The sequence below is a fragment of the Nerophis lumbriciformis genome, linkage group LG06 (assembly GCF_033978685.3).
Source record: "Nerophis lumbriciformis linkage group LG06, RoL_Nlum_v2.1, whole genome shotgun sequence".
In the NCBI taxonomy this organism is placed as follows: Eukaryota; Metazoa; Chordata; class Actinopteri; order Syngnathiformes; family Syngnathidae; genus Nerophis; species Nerophis lumbriciformis.
In genome coordinates this window covers 2947517-2963792 of record NC_084553.2, presented here as the reverse complement: position 1 = coordinate 2963792, position 16276 = coordinate 2947517, and the positions used below count along the sequence as shown (strand labels likewise).

The 16276-nt window shown below is 40.3% G+C and overlaps 1 protein-coding gene across 1 annotated transcript in view; it reads right to left on the bottom strand.

Moving 5' to 3' along the window:
• The window catches only part of LOC133608420 (uncharacterized), a 33660-nt gene extending 19391 nt beyond the window's left edge, over positions 1-14269 (bottom strand). The window contains exons 1-2 of the mRNA XM_061963639.2: positions 14157-14269; positions 13741-14059 (exon numbers count right to left, since the gene is read on the bottom strand). Coding sequence (XP_061819623.2) covers positions 13741-13933 — 193 coding nt within the window. The 5' untranslated portion in view covers positions 13934-14059; positions 14157-14269. The remainder of the gene's footprint in view (positions 1-13740; positions 14060-14156) is intronic.
• Between the last annotated feature and the right edge of the window lie 2007 nt (positions 14270-16276).

The following is a 16276-nucleotide window of genomic DNA, read 5'->3' as shown; positions in this document are numbered from 1 at the left end:
GCACACATCGACCTCAAAGTTGAGCAAATATTTATAATTCGCCGTTTGCGCATATTCAAACCGTTTGTGGTTTCTCAACACATCCATCCATCCATCCATTTTCTTCTGCTTATCAGAGGTCGGGTCGCGGGGGCAGCAGCCTAAGCAGATAATCCCAGACTTCCTTCTCCCCAGCCACTTGGTCCAGCTCCTCCCGGGGGATCCCGAGGCGTTCCCAGGCCAGCCGGGAGACATGGTCTTCCCAACGAGTCTTGGGTCTTCCCCGTGGCCTCCTACCGGTCAGACATGCCCTAAACACCTCCCTAGGGAGGCGTTCGGGTGTCATCCTGACCAGATGCCCGAACCACCTCATCTGGCTCCTCTCCATGTGGAGGAGCAGCGGCTTTACTCTGAGCTCCTCACCGTATCTTCAAGGGAGAGACCCGCCACCCGGGTTTCTCAACACATTTTGGACAAAATGGTGATCTATTGTCTAACATTATGATCATTTGTTCTTTTTTTTTCTTGGATGCGACTGAAAGAGTGGCAGCACATCACAGTAGCTCCTTTGACTTCCTTCATTTTTGCTATTATTCTCAACTTTTCTTGCTTTTGTTTTATCACTGATCTTTTCCATAAACCACTGATTATAGTTCTTGGGCGCTATTGTGTGTTTTTGGTACTTTTCTTTTTCTTTTTGGGCCGTTTCGTGTTTGGCTTTGATCAGCTGAGCAGCCGGCCCTTTGTTTACACACGCCAGGAGCTCTTTGCGCTCTCTGTCAGGTTCAAACACCGATGACATTTATTAAACAAGACAAGAAGCAAGGAATTAAACACAGGATTCAATTCAGTATTCGTACAGAGTCACCTCGCCGCTCTGAGGAACAAGCTCTACAGGTTCGATCCCCGCTTCCGCCATCCTAGTCACTGCCGTTGTGTCCTTGGGCAAGACACTTTACCCACCTGCTCCCAGTGCCACCCACACTGGTTTAAATGGAACTTACATATTGGGTTTCACAATGTATAGCGCTTTGAGTCACTTAAGAAAAAGCGCTATATAAATGTAATTCACTTCACTTCACTTCACACACCTCCTCATTTATTTGGGCATTCCCTGATTACATAGCTGCAGCTGCTTCTAAGGGGAGGGGGTCATAAACAGTTCAAACAAAACAGGTGCTTGGAGCGGTGATGACATCTATTAAACAAGACAAGAAGCAAATAATTAAACAGAGACATACCGTATTTTCCGCACTATAAGGCGCACCTAAAAACCACAAATTTTCTCAAAAGCTGACAGTGCGCCTTATAACCCGGTGCGCTTTATATATGGATTAATATTAAGATTCATTTTCATAAAGTTTCGGTCTCGCAACTACGGTAAACAGCCGCCATCTTTTTTCCCCGTAGAAGAGGAAGTGCTTCTTCTTCTACGCAAGCAACCGCCAAGGTAAGCACCCGCCCCCATACAACAGGAAGCGCTTCTTCTTCTACTGTAAGCAACCACCCGCCCGCGTAGAAGAAGAAAAAGCGCGCGGATATTACGTTTCATTTCCTTTGTGTGTTTACATCTGTAAAGACCACAAAATGGCTCCTACTAAGCGACAGGGATCCGGTTCATGAAAAGACGCAATCTCTCCATCCGCACACGGACTACTATTTCACAGCAACTGCCTAAAGACTTTCAAGAAAAGCTGGCTACTTTCCGTGCATATTGTAAAAACAAGATAGCTGAAAAAAAGATCCGGCCAGAGAACATTATCAACATGGACGAGGTTCCACTGACTTTTGATATTCCTGTGAACCGCACTGTGGATACAACGGGAGCACGTACGGTGAATATTCGCACCACAGGGAATGAGAAGTCATCCTTCACTGTGGTTCTAGCTTGCCATGCTAATGGCCAGAAACTTCCACCCATGGTGATATTCAAAAGGAAGACCTTGCCAAAAGAGACCTTTCCAGCCGGCGTCATCATAAAAGCTAACTCGAAGGGATGGATGAAGAAAAGATGAGCGAGTGGTTAAGGTAAGTTTACGCGAAGAGGCCGGGTGGCTTTTTTCACGCAGCTCCGTCCATGTTGATATACGACTCCATGCGCGCCCACATCACGCTGGTTTTTAATATATTATTAAAGTTTGACTGACCTATCTGACTGTTTTTTTGACATTCCTTTAGCGCAGTTAGATGTGGCTTATAACACGGGGCGTCTTATAGGTGGACAAAGTTTTGAAATATGCCGTTCATTGAAGGCGCGGCTTATAACCCAGGGCGCCTTATGGTGCGGAAAATACGGTAATTAAATTTGGCTCAATTTGAGGAGAGACGCCTGGACACTGTACCCTTGACAGTGTCTCAGCACGCTCTGGCGAAAGATTGTACGCCTCCTCCTTTATTTGGACTTTGTCACGTGTGGTGCGCATGGTGATGCGGGGGTTTGTTCTCCCAAGATGCAAGGGACGTATCCGGACAGGACTTGCAGGTAATAACTTGATTTAATAATAAAATAACACAAAACTGGTACAAAACAGAAAACAAACCGACAGGAAGAGGTGCCGAACACACTGGAAGCTAAGGCTAACACTTAGCACAAACTATGGAACTTAGCTGAGTCTAGGAAAGAAGAACGAACTTACGTGGCAGTCGCGTGATGCAAAAACAAAGAAAGCAGAACGAGTGATGAACAAAGGTGGGCTTAAATAGCGTCTGTGATTACAACAGGTGCGCGTCAGAAACACAAGCGGCAGGTGGAATTAATATGCAACTATGGTAACCAACTCAAAGGTGCACAGACAGGAACAAAATGAGTCCAAGACTAACAGAAAACCCAAACAGAAATATGATCCGGGCAGCGGATCATAACAGACTTTCCCTGACCACATGGAAACAGCTGCTTCCAAAGGGACGTGGGTCGTAAACAGCATTGCCTTTGGTTACAGAACAGTTTAAAAAAAAAGGTCGTAAACACTTCCCGGAAAAGGTCGTAAAACAGTTCAAAGAAAGGTTCGTAAAAGTCTTAAAAAAAGAGGTTTGTAAAAGAATTCAAAAAAGCGATGTCTGGAACTTGGGCAGATCCTGCCTTCTCTCCGCTTTCTAGTCCTTGGGTTAAAACAATATCTTTCTGTTGATTACAATTCATGAAAGAAAACCCAACACCTTCATGTTGCTTCCCCCCCTACACAGTGGAGTTTTACTAGCCTTCTTCTTGGTAGGTTTCAAAGACATGTTTTTGCTTCTCGCTGAGAACTCATTGAAACACAAAGTTTTTGTGATAACTTAGATACAATTATTCTAACACTCTCCTTGCCGGCGCTTCGAGCACCGCGGCCGGACGTTCCCGCGGAACTACGGAAAAAGCGCCGGCACAAAGATGAAGAAGCGGAGAAGGAAATTCAAGCCTGCAAATTCTCTAAGTCCTCGTGGGGAACGTGCGGTCTTTGGCGAATAAAACGGACGAATTGTTCGGGCTCGTCCGAACTCAAAAACAGCATCATGTGCTTTACGGAGACTTGGCTACACGCGGACTTACCGGACCACAGCGCGTCTTTACCCGGCTTCACAACCGTGTAGAGACACGCTCCTGAGCAGTAAGAAGCAAGGCGGTGGGATTGCCATCTTGCTGAACGAGAGATGGTGTAATCCTGGACATATTACTGTCAAGGAGTGTGTTCGTATGCCGGACATCCAACTTCTGGCTGTTGGAATTCGACCATATTATTTGCCAAGGGAGTTTACTTCTGCAATCTTCACCAGAGTGTACGTCCCTCTTTCTGCAGACGAGGCCCCTGCCTGCGACACCATTCACGCCGCTGGTGCGAGGCAACAGGCCAAACACCCCAATGCCTAGGAACAATTTCCCTTGTGGATCAATAAAGTTTGTGGAAGCTCTTCTTGTTATCATCATTACTTGTTAGCACTATATCCTATTTTGTAGCTTTACTGTGCAGTGTTTCCCACACATTCATTTATTTGTGGCGGCCCGCCACGAAAGAATTACGTCCGCCACAAATGGATTTTCGACCGCTCATAAAAGCAATGGGACTGTCTGTGAATGTTGCTTGTAGTTACAACTCCGGTGCAGTAGGTGGCGGTAGCCTACTATGGATTGTAACTCCGCCAATAGCACTTAATTCACCTGGTGGGCCAGAAGAAGAAGAAGAAGAGGGACGGATGGACGGACGGGATCAAAATACTCGCCGGCTACTTTTCATAATGATGGCGCTTCCTACGTTTCTACCTCAAACGTCCAAAAGCTGCTGAAAGCCTTGATCCAGGATGCCATGGGGAAAAAAACTTAAATGGTGCCTTTTGGCGATAGTTAGCAGCTTGGTGGCTCATAGCCGGCTAGCTAACGCTTGCTAGCGTGGTAGCATTGCTTCATTTTTACAGGTGTTATAGGTAGATAGGTTATAGCTGCATCGCTCGCGGCTCGTCATATATTTAACGTTAATCCGCCATTTCACCGAGCGTTTCACCGACGAGCTAACGTGTCCAGGTTATAACCCTGTTGTCAATAAACACACGTGGACTGAAGCTAAATTGTCCACTGTCCACTGCAGCATGTGAATGCAATGAAAAGAATAAAATCTGAGCCAAGCAGCTGTTAAAATGTTGTCCAGGTTAATGTTTTGGCCATTAAAGGCCCTTCATTTCAAGATTTCAACTGTGATCGGGCTTTAAACAGGTGGCTGACCTGTTCAGATGAGTGTAACTGCTACTGGTCAAATAATGTGAAATAGCATTTAATTTGACATGTATGCAATGCCATTTAAATGTAATTATAGATAATAATAATAATAAATACTGTGTAGTGTTGTAAATAGTCAACGGGAAGGATTCTAGTAAGATATAAGCCATGAGCACTACACAGCCAGAAAAAAACCTAGACAGGACAAGTAAAAATATTGGGGCAAGTAGATTTGAGAAGTCGGGCAAGTAGAAAAAAAGCTTAACGTTGAACCCTGCATGTGTTGAGCTGCTGCCGCTTAAGGTTAGACGGCACTGTACATAGAGCGCTTCTGCTCGTTAGTAATACATTCTAATGTTGGATGTTCACTCCTTCACACAGATGAGTATAGAAAAATATTTTCAACGGCCGAAAAGGGCTGGACTTGGAGAGGAGGTAGGCCTACAGTCCGGACCACAGGTGCGACCTGTTCAGCAGCAGCAGGAGGAGGAGGTTGACTGACTGTGGCAGGACACCTCTGCCTGTTTCACTTCATGTTGCTGGTAAATAATATGGTTGTAGTAGTAGGCTAAAGTTAAATTATTTAGTATTCACTAATTAAAGGGGCAGAGCTTTAAGAGACATTTGAGCTTTTATATTTTATAAGATATATTTTTTGTAAGAACCACAATTTATAAATATATTTCAGTGAATCACTAATTGTTCAAATCTGTATATAAATATGTACATAAAATGTTGTAATTATATTCCAACTCCGCGTTCTTCTTGGTCATCGGCGCTGCCGCCGCCCCCCGCCCCCCGACCACACCACCACAAATAGATGCCTGTCCTGTGGGAAACACTGTGCACCATTTACAGCATGTTGAGGGAGCATAAGGTATACAGGTTCATTTGTGTCTTTATTACAAAAGCTTTTTTCGCACGCTGAATGTATGCGTTTTAATTTTGTGAACAGAATTTTCTTCCACATCAAATTATGTTGACAATTTAATTGAATAAAAAAAATCAAACCACTGGATTGGCAGACCGGGGTGGTGGTTCCTCTCTTTAAGAAGGGGAACCGGAGGGTGTGTTCCAACTATCGTGGGATCACACTCCTCAGCCTTCCCGGTAAGGTCTATTCAGGTGTACTGGAGAGGAGGCTACGCCGGATAGTCCAACCTCGGATTCAGGAGGAACAGTGTGGTTTTCGTCCTGGTCGTGGAACTGTGGACCAGCTCTATACTCTGGGCAGGGTCCTTGAGGGTGCATGGGAGTTTGCCCAACCAGTCTACATGTGCTTTGTGGACTTGGAGAAGGCATTGGACCGTGTCCCTCGGGAAGTCCTGTGGGGAGTGCTCAGAGAGTATGGGGTAACGGACTGTCTTATTGTGGCGGTCCGCTCCCTGTATGATCAGTGCCAGAGCTTGGTCCGCATTGCCGGTAGTAAGTCGGACACGTTTCCAGTGAGGGTTGGACTCCGCCAAGGCTGCCCTTTGTCACCCATTCTGTTCTGAACTTTTATGGACAGAATTTCTAGGCGCAGTCAAGGCGTTGAGGGGATCCGGTTTGGTGGCTGCAGGATTAGGTCTCTGCTTTTTGCAGATGATGTGGTCCTGATGGCTTCATCTGGCCAGGATCTTCAGCTCTCACTGGATCGGTTCGCAGCCGAGTGTGAAGCGACTGGAATGAGAATCAGCACCTCCAAGTCCGAGTCCATGGTTCTCGCCCGGGAAAAGGGTGGAGTGCCATCTCCGGGTTGGGGAGGAGATCTTGCCCCAAGTGGAGGAGTTCAAGTACCTGGGAGTCTTGTTCACGAGTGAGGGAAGAGTGGATCGTGTGATTGACAGGCGGATCGGTGCAGCGTCTTCAGTAATGCGGAGGCTGTATCGATCCGTTGTGGTGAAGAAGGAGCTGAGCCGGAAGGCAAAGCTCTCAATTTACCGGTGGATCTACGTTCCCATCGTCACCTATGGTCATGAGCTTCGGGTTATGACCGAAAGGACAAGATCACGGGTACAAGCGGCCCAAATGAGTTTCCTCCGCCGGGTGGCGGGTCTCTCCCTTAGAGATAGGGTGAGAAGCTCTGTCATCCGGGAGGAACTCAAAGTAAAGCCGCTGCTCCTCCACATGGAGAGGAGCCAGATGAGGTGGTTCGGGCATCTGGTCAGGATGCCACCCGAACGCCTCCCTAAGGAGGTGTTTAGGGCACGTCCGACCGGTAGGAGGCCACGGGGAAGACCCAGGACACGTTGGGAAGACTATGTCTCCCGGCTGGCCTGGGAACGCCTCGGGATCCCCCGGGAGGAGCTGGACGAAGTGGCTGGGGAGAGGGAAGTCTGGGCTTCCCTGCTTAGGCTGCTGCCCCCGCGACCCGACCTCGGATAAGCGGAAGAAGATGGATGGATGGATGGATGTACACCGTGTTTGAAAGGAGTAGACCTGATGCAATATATTCTGGTTTTGATAGTTACATAGTTTATAGCTAGTGGAAAACCCCAGTTAATAATAATAATAATAATAATAATAATAATAGATTTTATTTGTAAAAAAAACACTTTACATTGAGCAAACAACCTGAAAGTGCTATTAAAAAAATAAATAAAAAGATAATAAAAAAATAAAAACTAGAACTAGCACGCATATATCTAAAAAAGAGGCTTTTTTAAAAGTATCCACAGTCTGTGGTGCCCTCAGGTGGTCAGGGAGAGCATTCCGCAGACTGGGAGGATTTGGAGGTGAGCAGTTCTTTGAGGCAAAGAGGGGCATTTCCATGGAGGCATTCTACCTGAAAACCAACCCAACACCCTCTGCAGCCCTGCCATCATCCACACCTACCAACTGCCTGGAGGAGGTAAAGGTGTGGATGAAACACCATTTTCTGCAACTCAACAGCTTCAAAACCGAAGCCATTCTAGTCGGCACCCCACATCAGACCCACACTGCAAAAACTGAAATCTAAGTAAGATGAAATATCTCAAATAAGGGTGATATTTGCTCATTTTCTGTCTGTAAAGATAATTATTGTCACTAAGCAGATTTTATGTTAGAGTGTTTTACTTGTTTTGCTCCTAAATGATGTCAGTAAGATATTACAGCTTGTTGCTGAGACGTGATGACCTATATTGAGTAAAACATGCTTGAAACTAGAATATCAAGTGTTGCAAAGCTGTGTCATCAACACTCACAAGTAGAGATGTCCGATAATATCGCACGGCCGATAAATGCTTTAAAATGTGATATCGGAAATGATCGGTATCAGTTTCAAAAAGTAAAATGTATGACATTTTAAAAAGGCCGCTGGGAGAAGTACAGAGCGCCAATAAACCTTAAAGGCACTGCCTTTTCGTGCCGGCCCAGTCACATAATATCTACGGCTTTTCACACACACACGTGAATGCAAGTCATACTTGGTCAACAGCCATACAGGTCACACTGAGGGTGGCCGTATAAACAAGTTTAACACTGTTACAAATATGCGCCACACTGTGAACCCACACCAAACAAGAATGACAAACACATTTGGGGAGAACATCCGCACCGTAACACAACAGAACAAATACCCAGAAACCCTTGCAGCACTAACTATTCCGGGACGCTACAATATACACCCCCCCCGCTAACCCCTTACCCCACCTCAACCTCCTCATGCTCTCTCAGGGAGAGCATGTCCCAAATTCCAAGCTGCTGTTTTGAGGCATGTTAAATAAAATAATGCACTTTGTGACTTCAATAATAAATATGGCAGTGCCATGTTGGCATTTTTTTTCCATTACTTGAGTTGATTTATTTTGGAAAACCTTGTTACATTGTTTAATGCATCCAGCGGGGCATCACAACAACATTAGGCATAATAATGTGTTCAATCCACCACTGTATATATATATATATATATATATACACACACCGTATTTTCCGCACTATAAGCCGCACCTAAAAACCACAAATTTACTCAAAAGCTGACAGTGCGCCTTATAACCCGGTGCGCTTTATATATGGATTAATATTAAGATTCATTTTCATAAAGTTTAGGTCTCGCAACTACGGTAAACAGCCGCCATCTTTTTTCCCCGTAGAAGAGGAAGTGCTTCTTCTTCTACGGCAAGCAACCGCCCCCATAGAACAGGAAGCGCTTCTTCTTCTACTGTAAGCAACCACCCGCCCCCGTAGAAGAAGAAGAAGCGCGGATATTACGTTTCATTTCCTTAGTGTGTTTACATCTGTAAAGACCACAAAATGGCTCCTACTAAGCGACAGGTTTCCGGTTCATGAAAAGACGCAATCTCTCCATCCGTACACGGACTACTATTTCACAGCAACTGCCTAAAGACTTTCAAGAAAAGCTGGCTACTTTCCGTGCATATTGTAAAAACAAGATAGCTGGAAAAAAAGATCCGGCCAGAGAACATTATCAACATGGACGAGGTTCCACTGACTTTTGATATTCCTGTGAACCGCACTGTGGATACAACGGGAGCACGTACGGTGAATATTCGCACCACAGGGAATGAGAAGTCATCCTTCACTGTGGTTCTAGCTTGCCATGCTAATGGCCAGAAACTTCCACCCATGGTGATATTCAAAAGGAAGACCTTGCCAAAAGAGACCTTTCCAGCCGGCGTCATCATAAAAGCTAACTCGAAGGGATGGATGAAGAAAAGATGAGCGAGTGTTTAAGGGAAGTTTACGCGAAGAGGCCGGGTGGCTTTTTTCACGCAGCTCCGTCCATGTTGATATACGACTCCATGCGCGCCCACATCACGCTGGTTTTTAATATATTATTAAAGTTTGACTGACCTATCTGACTGTTTTTTTGACATTCCTTTAGCGCAGTTAGATGCGGCTTATAACACGGGGCGGCTTATAGGTGGACAAAGTTTTGAAATATGCCGTTCATTGAAGGCGCGGCTTATAACCCAGGGCGCCTTATGGTGCGGAAAATACGGTATATATATATATATATATATATATATATATATATATATATATATATATATATATATATAAAAAAGAGTTGGACAATATCGGAATATCGGCAAAAAAGCCATTATCGGAAATCTCTACTCACAAGTATAAAACTACTTTTTTAATGTAATAATTTCTTATTTCAAGCATGAACAATAAAATCATGACTTTGACACAATTGTGTCTCATTATTAAAACTTTGCTGTTTTATTTTCAATGAAACAAGAGAAAATACATATAGTAGTGCACTTGCTATTAGTGAGAATATACTTATTTTAAGGTAGTTTGGGGTTCATTGAGGTTAGCTAATTAGGGCCCGCATGGCCCATTGCATAAGGACTCCCACAGGGAGTCCTTATGCAATGGGACATAAGGACCTATTGAATTTCTAAGGTTTTATTATTATTCTTTATTCTTCCGCCGCCACATTAAACTGTAATTTGACCCACTTAACATGCTTCAAAACTCACCATATTTGACCCACACATCAGGACCTGCGAAAATTGCCTTTTTAAAAAAAAACCGAACCACAAAACTCAAAATTGCGCTATAGCGCCCCCTAGAAAAAAAAAATAGACTGCCTGTAACTCCCACTAGGAAGGTCGGAGAGACATGAAACAAAAACCTCTATGTAGGTCTGACTTAGACCTACATTTCATAATAGTACATTCTCGGGCTAAAATCAACAGGAAGTTGGCAATTCCCCCTTCAAGACAAAAAAGTACTAAAAACAGTCACTTTTGCCTCTTTGAGCTGTAATTTGACCCCCTTAACATGCTTCAAAACTCACCAAACTGAAAAGGACTAGCAGAAATTGCGATCTAATAAAAAAACCTAACCCCAAATCTCAAAATTGCGCTCTACAGCAATTTTTGAATAAAACACAGAAAAAACTGCTCCTCGGAAGAAAAAAATGACAAAACTGCCTGTAACTCCCACTGGGAAGGTCGGAGAGACATGAAACAAAAACCTCTATGTAGGTCTCACTTACACCTACATTTCATAAATTGACAACCCCCAGCAAAAATCAACAGGAAGTTTGCTATTCCCCCTTCAAAACAATTTTTTTGTAAAAACCGGTCACCTTTCTTCAAAATCTATCTCCTCTGAGCGCGTTTGTCGTTTCGGCTTCAAACTAACACAGGAGAGAGATTGAACCCTTGTGTATAAAATAACAGAACAGCATTTTAATACCTGCTCCGGTTTTGATTTTATGACCCGCTGCGCTGATGCTGCTGCGCTGCTGTTTTTTTCAAGATGGCTGCTTAAAAGCAGGAAGCACCAGCATGCCCACACAATGCAGACAAGGTAGGTACACTACACAAAAGTATTGGGACAATTCGGACTAAAAGTAGACAAAAGTATTGGGACACTTAGGACTACAACTGGACAAAAGTATTGGGACACTTAGGACAACCACTGGACAAAAGTATTGGGACACTTAGGACTACAACTTGACTAAAGTATTGGGACATTTAGGACTAAAACTGGACAAAAGTATTGGGACACTTAGGACTAGCACCTGCCAAATACGCGGGCCCGACCAGCTTTAATTTTACTTGTTTTGGAAAATCTTGACAAGCCACATTTTCTTGTTCTATTGGCAGATCATTTTGCTTAGTTCAAATAAAATACCCCTCATTTTTGTTTCTTGTTTTTGAACACTGACTTTTTGCAGTGCAGTCATACACCATCACCAGCATCACATTCTCCGGCCACGATATTCACCTCTAGCTCGATTGGTAGCGTGGCCACGCCAGCAACTTGAGGGTTCCGGGTTCGATACCCTCTTCCGCCATCCTAGTCACTGCCGTCGTGTCCTTGGGCAAGACACTTGACCCACCTGCTCCCAGTGCCACCCACACTGCTTTAAATGGAACTTAGATATTGGCTTTCACTATTTAAAGCGCTTTGAGTCGCTAGAGAAAAGTGCTATATAAATATAATTGACTTCACTCTCATCCTCAGATGCATCGGCGCATGCGTCGAGCTCATAGAGCAAAACCCTGTGTCGGTGCGCGTACCGCTTTTAGAAAGTCACGTGACCCATCATGAGCTGTTTTGGTCACGTGACCGATACGCCAACTGTGTCGCCTCCTCTGTGCCCTGTGAGCGGCTCTTTTCTACAGCCCGAGAAATAATAACTAAGAAGAGAAATCGTCTAAAATGGAATATGTCGGAAAAACTTTTATTTATTTTTTTTGTACAAAAATGTGTAAAAAAATTAAATTAAAAAAATTCCCAGTCCACAATCATCCACAACACGTTCTCTTAGATTTCCATGTTATGATACATGTTCACATTATTTATTGACTATCTAAAAAAAGATACAAATATATTTTTATTTAAATGAAGATATGAAATAATCCTAAATGAAATACAATGACTTGGTTTATATTATTGTATATACTAGGGCAGGGGTCACCAACGCGGTGCCCGCGGTCACCAGGTAGCCCGTAAGGACCAGATCAGTCGCCCGCTGGCCTGTTCTAAAAATAGCTCAAAGAGCAGCACTTACCAGTGAGCTGCCTCTATTTTTTTTAAATTGTATTTATTTACTAGCAAGCTGGTCTCGCTTTGCTCCACATTTTTAATTCTAAAAGAGACAAAACTCAAATAGAATTTGAAAATCCAAGAAAATATTTTAAAGACTTGGTCTTCACTTGGAATAAGCGGTAGAAAATGGATGGATGGATGGGTCTTCACTTGTTTAAATAAATTCATTTATTTTTTTACTTTGCTTCTTATTACTTTTAGAAATACAATTTTAGAGAAAAAAATACAACCTTAAAAATGATTTTAGGATTTTTAAACAAATATACCTTTTAAATTTCTTCCTCTTCTTTCCTGACAATTTAAATCAATGTTCAAGTAATTTTTTTTTTTTTTTATTGTAAAGAATAATAAATATTTTAGCTTGTGTTTTTTCGACGAAGAATATTTGTGAAATATTTCTTCAAACTTACTATGATTAAAATTAAAATAAAAAAATGTTCTGGCAAATCTAGAAAGTCTGTAGAATCAAATTTAAATCTTATTTCAAAGTATTTTGAATTTCTTTTGAAATTTTTGTTCTGGAAAAATCTAGAAGAAATACTGATTTGTCTTTGTTAGAAATATAGCTTGGTCCAATTTGTTAAATATTCTAACAAAGTGCAGATTGGATTTTAACCAATTTAAAACATGTCATCAAAATTCTAAAATGTATCTTAATCAGGAAAAATGACTAATGATGTTCCATAAATTCTTTTTTTAATTTTTTCAAAAAGATTCAAATAAGCTAGTTTTTCTCTTCTTTTTGTCGGTTGAATTTTGAATTTTAAAGAGTCGAAATTGAAGATAAACAATGTTTCAAAATTTTATTTTAAATTTTTTCGTGTTTTCTCCTCTTTTAAACCGTTCAATTAAGTGTTTTTTTCATCATTTATTCTCTACAAAAAACCTTCCGTAAAAGGAAAAAAAAATGTACGACGGAATGACAGACAAATACCCATTTTTTATATATATAAATGTATTTATTTAGCTATTCTTGTTTAAATCACACTTATGTGTAACTTACAAATGCCAATATATTTATTTATCTAAGTGTGTATCAAACTGGTAGCCCTTGGCATTAATCAGTACCCAAGAAGTAGTTTTTGGTTTCAAAAAGGTTGGTGACCCCTGTACTAGGGCATCAAATCAGTGTCAGTTGAGTCGGTCCATAGGTTGCCTGTAGGGATTTTTAATGTCCAGCAGATGTCAGTATTTAGTGACACAGTATCGACACAGTATCAATACAGTTTTGCAATGTGTCGAAACGCTTCATGACGCCTCATCAACCCATCACTACTCCTCAGTCACTAATCTGTTAGTGTTAGTTAATATATCATACATTTAAAAAATAGCCATGGAGTTCGATATTATCACGCTCTTATAATAACAATGACGTTAAAAACACGAGTCTTTTAACAAGTTTTGGCGATGCGCGTGAAGTTTGTCCGAGTGGACTTGCCGTAGAGTTTCCAAAAATGGCGAACACAATACGCATGCGCAGTGCTGCCTCGCTTCATTTTTTTATGCAAGGTTTGGGGCCTTCAGGGAGGAAAACCTTTAAAAAAAACATGAAAATAAAATAAAAAGCGACAAACCTGCTCGTTGTAATTCATCTTCTGGTTTGAAAATAGCGTCCAGCATTTGACGTTGTCGCTCGTTCTCCTCTTTTGTTCGGGAAAGTTCCTCCTCGTATTCTGCTATCATCACTTCGAACAGTCCAAATATCTCCTCCACGGCGTCACTTAGTCGCTGGTTCATCAGCGCTCTCAGCATTTGCACTTTGCACATTTTCACGCAATCGCAACACTTTCACACTTTTGTCTCTGCTCGGCGACGCGTCGATCACTTCCGTTTTGGTCTCTTTGTTAGCAGCCAGCTAAAGCTAAGCTTCGACGTGCACGCAGGCAAGTTTATCTGAAAGGAGAGGAAAAAGGTTTGTTTTAAAGTCACGCGGAATACAGAAGGCGAAGAAAAGCCGCACGAAGCAGCAAAAAAAAGAAGTAGGAGCTACCTTGCTAACGTTCGGTCCTGCTTTTTGCTTCCACGACGGTCACAATGGGGAGAAGGACGGTGAAATGCTGCCATCTAGTGGACACATGAAGTACTGCACGCTGCCAGACAACCATGCGGATTGTTGCGTTGACGATACCATAAATACTCATCTATTTTTAAAATAAATCATGTTTGCTGGTGTGAGGAAATTGGAGTTGGACAGGAGAAATAAAAAAAATAAATGAATACAAAATTAAATTAAATAAATAAATAAAATAAAGAATGTTTGCTAGTGTTGGAAACACGTGAGGAAATTGGAGTTGGACAGGACAAATAAAAATAAAAAAATGAATACAAAATTAAATAAAAAAAAGAATGTTTGCTGGTATTGGAAACACGTGAGGAAATTAGAGTTGGACAGGACAAATAAAAATAATAATAAATGAATACAAAATTAAATAAAAAAAAATTAAAAAAAGAATGTTTGCTGGTATTGGAAACACGTGAGGAAATTTGAGTTGGACAGGACAAATAAAAATAAAAAATGAATACAAAATTAAATTAAAAAAATAAATAAAAATAAAATAAAGAATGTTTGCTAGTGTTGGAAACACGTGAGGAAATTAGAGTTGGACAGAACAAATACAAAAATAAATGAATACAAAATTAAATAAAAATAATAATAATAAAATAAAGAATGTTTGCTAGTATTGGAAACACGTGAGGAAATTTGAGTTGGACAGGACAAATAAAAAAATACAAAAATACAAAATTAAATTAAAAAATAGATAAATAAATAAAATAAAGAATGTTTGCTAGTGTTGGAAACACGTGAAGAAATTTGAGTTGGACAGGACAAATAAAAAATAAAAAAATGAATACAAAATTAAATAAATAAAAAAAAGAATGTTTGCTAGTGTTGGAAACACGTGAGGAAATTAGAGTTGGACAGGACAAATACAAAAATAAATGAATACAAAATTAAATAAAAATAATAATAATAATAATAATAAACTAAAGAATGTTTGCTAGTATTGGAAACACGTGAGGAAATTGGAGCTGGACAGGACAAAAAAAATTAATTAAAACAATTAAATAAATAAATTAAAATAATAATAAAATAAAGAATGTTTGCTAGTGTTGGAAACACGTGAGGAAATTAGAGTTGGACAGGACAAATACAAAAATAAATGAATACAAAATTAAATAAAAATAATAAAATAAAGAATGTTTGCTAGTATTGGAAACATGTGAGGAAATTGGAGCTGGACAGGACAAATAAAAAAATACAAAAATACAAAATTAAATTTAAAAAAATAAATAAAGAATGTTTGCTAGTGTTGGAAACACGTGAGGAAATTGGAGTTGGACAGGACAAATAAAAAAATAAATGAATACAAAATTAAATTTAAAAAAAAATAAAAAATGTTTGCTAGTGTTGGAAACACGTGAGGAAATTGGAGTTGGACAGGACAAATAAAAAAATAAATGAATACAAAATTAAATTTAAAAAAAAATATAAAAAATAAAAAATGTTTGCTAGTGTTGGAAACACGTGAGGAAATTAGAGTTGGACAGGACAAATACAAAAATAAATGAATACAAAATTAAATAAAAATAATAATAATAATAATAAAATAAAGAATGTTTGCTAGTATTGGAAACACGTGAGGAAATTGGAGTTGGACAGTACAAATAAAAAAATACAAAAATACAAAATTAAATTAAAAAAAGTAAATAAAGAATGTTTGCTAGTGTTGGAAACACGTGAGGAAATTGGAGTTGGACAGGACAAATAAAAAAATTAAAAAATACCAAATTAAATTTAAAAAAATAAAAATAAAATAAAAAATGTTTGCTAGTGTTGGAAACACGTGAGGAAATTAGAGTTGGACAGGACAAATAAAAAAATAAATGAATACAAAATTAAATTAATTTTTTTTTTTTTTAAATAAACAATGTTTGCTAGTGTTGGAAACACGTGAGGAAATTAGAGTTGGACAGGACAAATAAAAAATAAAAAAAATACAAAATTAAATTAAAAAAAATAAATAAAGAATGTTTGCTAGTGTTGGAAACACGTGAGGAAATTTGAGTTGGACAGGACAAATAAAAAAAATAAATGAATACGAAATTAAA